Source organism: Gavialis gangeticus, unplaced genomic scaffold (assembly GCF_001723915.1).
Source record: "Gavialis gangeticus isolate Ggan-Ray unplaced genomic scaffold, GavGan_comp1, whole genome shotgun sequence".
Taxonomy (NCBI): Eukaryota; Metazoa; Chordata; order Crocodylia; family Gavialidae; genus Gavialis; species Gavialis gangeticus.
In genome coordinates this window covers 153397934-153402074 of record NW_017729025.1, presented here as the reverse complement: position 1 = coordinate 153402074, position 4141 = coordinate 153397934, and the positions used below count along the sequence as shown (strand labels likewise).

The 4141-nt window shown below is 46.5% G+C and overlaps 1 protein-coding gene across 1 annotated transcript in view; it reads right to left on the bottom strand.

Annotated features, from left to right (window-relative positions):
* Positions 1-37: 37 nt before the first annotated feature.
* CEND1 (cell cycle exit and neuronal differentiation 1) overlaps positions 38-4141 on the bottom strand; it is a 37469-nt gene continuing 33365 nt past the window's right edge. The window contains exon 2 of the mRNA XM_019519790.1: positions 38-2195. Within this exon, the coding sequence (XP_019375335.1) occupies positions 1624-2028 (405 nt within the window). The 5' untranslated portion in view covers positions 2029-2195 and the 3' untranslated portion in view covers positions 38-1623. The remainder of the gene's footprint in view (positions 2196-4141) is intronic.

Below are 4141 nucleotides of genomic sequence, written 5' to 3'. Positions count from 1 at the left end.
AAAAAAAAAAAAAAAAAAAAAAAAAAAAAAAAAAAAAAAATCATTTACAGATTCTGGCAAGAGCAGCAGGAAATGTGGGTCCTCATGGATGCTGTTGATTTGAAAAGGTCACTCAACCCTCAGAATAACGGTGTATGGCCAGTGCTCTCCATGTCACAAGAAGGGCATGAGTGAATGTGTTAAATCAAGCCACCTCTCTCTCTCTCAACACCCTTTCTTCATCCCTCCCTTCCTTATCTGATTTTCAGATTTCAGGGTCCTCAATGACAAAACCAAGCTGTTCTGCACCTGATCACTGGGAAATTGTTTCCATTTTCAAACAATGAAACAATGGATGTCTCATATTTTCCTGGTAAATTTAAGAAAGAAAGGAGCAAAATCTTTTCTAGAACCAATCTGTTTTTACTACTCAGGCACATGATTTTCCTGACATAAAAGAGGCCATGGTATTTTGTGCCATTTGCCCTGAAAGCCAGGTGTTGGTTGTCTTCCTTTTCTTTTACATTCTTAACTGATGGGGAAAGGTCAACCTTTTTTGGAAAAGCCCCAGGATAAAGGGTCTGATCCAAAACCCACCAAAATTAATGGAAAGACTCTGAATAACTACAGAGGGATTTGGCGCAAGTCCTTAAGGGTCTACTAAGGCCAGCTCAAGTTTGTCAAATGCTGTGTCCTAAACAATATCTCCTCCCTCATTCTCTTGAGAGGGACTGCCCAACTTTGCCCTTATAACCTTCTATGAGTTGACAAATTGTTGGGGTGCTGAAGGCATGAAATTGTCCTTTGTATGACTAAAGATAGGAGTGGGGCTTCCAGCTTTGCATGTTGTCTCTGTGGACTGCAGCCTACACTGTAGATCTTAGTGGATCACACTGGCCCCTTGAGCTTCATGGTAGCTGCTCCTGGCCCTGGTTTGCATCTCAGATAGAGAAAGGGTGCCTTCTTGCTATGAGATCTACAAGCCTCTATCTCCTGTTGGGATCTCAGCCTGTGGCTATGGTATACTCTTGTTACTTTGCTTGGTTTTTCTTTTAAGGTAGGTCGATGAGCGTTAGATGCACAATGTACCCATCAGATATCACTTTAAGCTGTCTGAGCAAGGGGCTGCCTCCTCTTATCCAGCACACACCTGGAGTGCTATATTAACAATATACCACAATAATGAATGAACTGGGTCTCAGTACTGTTCCCCTCCCTTTCATCATCTCCTCTACCACAACTCTACCGAAAAAAACAAAAAACAAATACTAAAGTGAGGACTCTGTATGGGATGTAGACTTGAAAATGGGGAAAGTGGGGACTCTTCTGGAGAGGGCAGCAGGTGCAGGGAGGGGACACCATCATTTACACTGATCAGGAGAAGCTGTAATCAATACACAGTGGTACAAGCCAATTTCTATTACATGAGAGAACACATTGAGTGCATGGTAATCCCACACTTAGGTTGAATGGGTACATCTGTCTTGAGCAAGCCTTTTGGAGTTGTTGGTGGTGTTGTAATTGCCTATCTAGCTCTCTCTCTATAGATATAAGTATAGATATGTATAGAATTTACTGCATGCATTTTTCTCAAAAGGAGCTGTACAATTGATACGGTTCCTCTCCCCAACCCTTTCTCGGTCTTCATTTTTTCCGGGCTAGGAACACCACACCCAGAATCACAGCGATAGCAGCCACTGCCACCCCTCCAACGACGATCAAGGGCTTCATATTGTCGAAGACGCTGCCCGGGGACTCCTCGGTGCTGTCTCCCTTATGCTCAGAGTCAGAGGACTGGCTGGTGGCCTCTGGCGTCTCCGTGGCTGCTGGGCTAGGTTTCAGATTGCTGTGGTTGTTTGCCACAGCAGCCTCGCTGGTTGCCTTCTTCGTTGTAGTGGTGGTGGGGGCAGGGGCAGGCTGCTCCTTGGAAGGGGTCTCCTTCTTGTCTGCATTTGTGGCAGGCCCAGGATTGGGTTTCTCTGGCTTCCCTGTGCTGGTGGCCTTGACGTCAGGTTTGCCTCCACTGCGTGCGATTCCTTTGGACTCCATCCCTACTAGGGTTATGGGGAAGTGATTTCACCAGCAGGCTCTTGGGGAAGGTTTCAGAACGCTTCCCTCACCAGATGAGGGACACAGATCCCTTAACTCCTTGTTGGTGTTGTCCCAGGTTGTTTCTCACCTCAGGCACTAGATTTTACCTGGACATGATATAGACCCTGGAAGAACAAATAGAGAAATGAGAAGTGAGTGAACAGGATGCTCAGGGCAACAGAAGTAAGAGGGAATGAGGGCAGCTTTTACACCCAGAAGGAGAGAAACAGGATGGCTAGACAGTAAATTCTCTATTGTACAGGAAATATTGCATACGAAAATGCATTGCATAAGAAAATGTGACCCTGTCTCCTGATCTGGGCCTCTTTGACATTAATAGAAAGACAGACAGAAGGAAAGAAACGTAAATGAACAGTTCAACAGAGCCTACATCAAACTCCGCAGTGGCTCAGGTTGCTGAAGGCAGGACAGGACAGTGGCATATATCCCACTGTGCTGTCCCATGGTGATCCAATCCAAATGCACCTCCTTCTCTGGGAGTAGAGGAGGCATCGGTTTTTGAAAATCTTAGTTTACCCACTCAGTACTGATGGAGGAGCCAGCTTAAGAAACCTGCCTCCCTTGGGCTTAGTGAGTTTAAACTAGCCATGCAAAAAAAAAATCCTACTTGTCCAGGGAAAGTCATTTATTTTAGCGGGCCAATTAAAATATCAAAAGTCTCTATTTATAACCATCATCAAATTCAGGGCAAGAAAATTAGCTGAAATGATTGTCTCCCTAGTTTATACCAGTTCTGTTGCTGTCCACCTGCTTTGGACTGGTAAGTGAATACCCCTTGAGCGCAATAGAATAACTGTGTGAGTTTTTATGAAAAACTTGTCCCAGATGTGGGCACTGCCCACACACCAAAAATTTGGAGAAAATATTTTTGCAGATACACTGACACCAATCCAAAAGGTCTCCTGGACCCTGCAGCTGACATTTTTGTCAGCTTCACTGAGCAGGGGCCCCGGGATTCCAGGGCCAGGGTCTCTGGCTAGTGCCAGGACTCCAAGGCAGATAGCCTAGACATCTAAGTAGGTCCAGCTGTCCCAGAACCTCAGGGTACCCAGCCACAGGGCAGTCCTGGAGGTCGTGTCCTAGAGCCAGGACCCCTGGAAGCGCTGGGCCTCTGCCACTTATGTGCGTTCCCCAGACTGAGGAAGCATCCAGTCCATGGCTGGAATCCAGGTGATGTAGCTCTACTGGTTTACTTCATCCATGGATCTGAGTGGCTACTTCTGTTGCTGTGACAATTCAACAGTCCCCCTTCCTGTCACTTGGGTTTGTAACCCAGCAGTCAAGCTGTGAGGGCTCTCTCTCCCTTGCCTGCCATATCCAAACTGTGTACAAATCTTGCTGCTGCCTCCCCCAGTACAGCTTTCAGGTCTGCCTTTAATTTCTGTTCAGAAAGCCAAAACTCTCACTGAGGTCCTTCCCAGCTCACATACCTCTCTCTTCTCCCAAGTGCCCACATCACCTCCTTCTCTGGTCCAGACAGCATGACGTTTCCTTTGTGTTCTCTTGCCCACGCTGACCCCAACTGTTTCCCAAACCATGGGATCCTCCTCTCCTAATCATCCTGGCCTCTCAAGGATTTTAATCACTCTGATCTTCTCCCTGTCTCTGTGCACCCCGTTGTGCATGTGCCCCTCCCACTCCATTCCATCAGCAATGCCAGAGTTCACACCATCCCTACCAACACGCCTTCCTTCATGCTGCACCGAGTCAAGGAGCGCTCTCTTCAGACTGACCTGGAAAGATGCTGTTCTTCTTTTTCAGACCTGCCCCCAAACACCACCCTGCCTGTAATTCAAGGGACAGATGGGATTATCTGAAACACACACTTCAGGTTGCACATGGTTTGTGCCATCAATATATTCCAGCTCATTTTCCAGAAAAACTATGCCCAAATTCAGTGTAAAATCAATCTGATTGCCACAGCTGTTCCCTTGCTTTCTTAGGAGCAAGCATTTTCATTTGGATGAGAAAAACAAACCAGTAGCATCCTTCTGTCCTTTGTGTTTTCCTATCGAGGTTGGCTGATCTCATACGGCGAGCTTTAAACTAG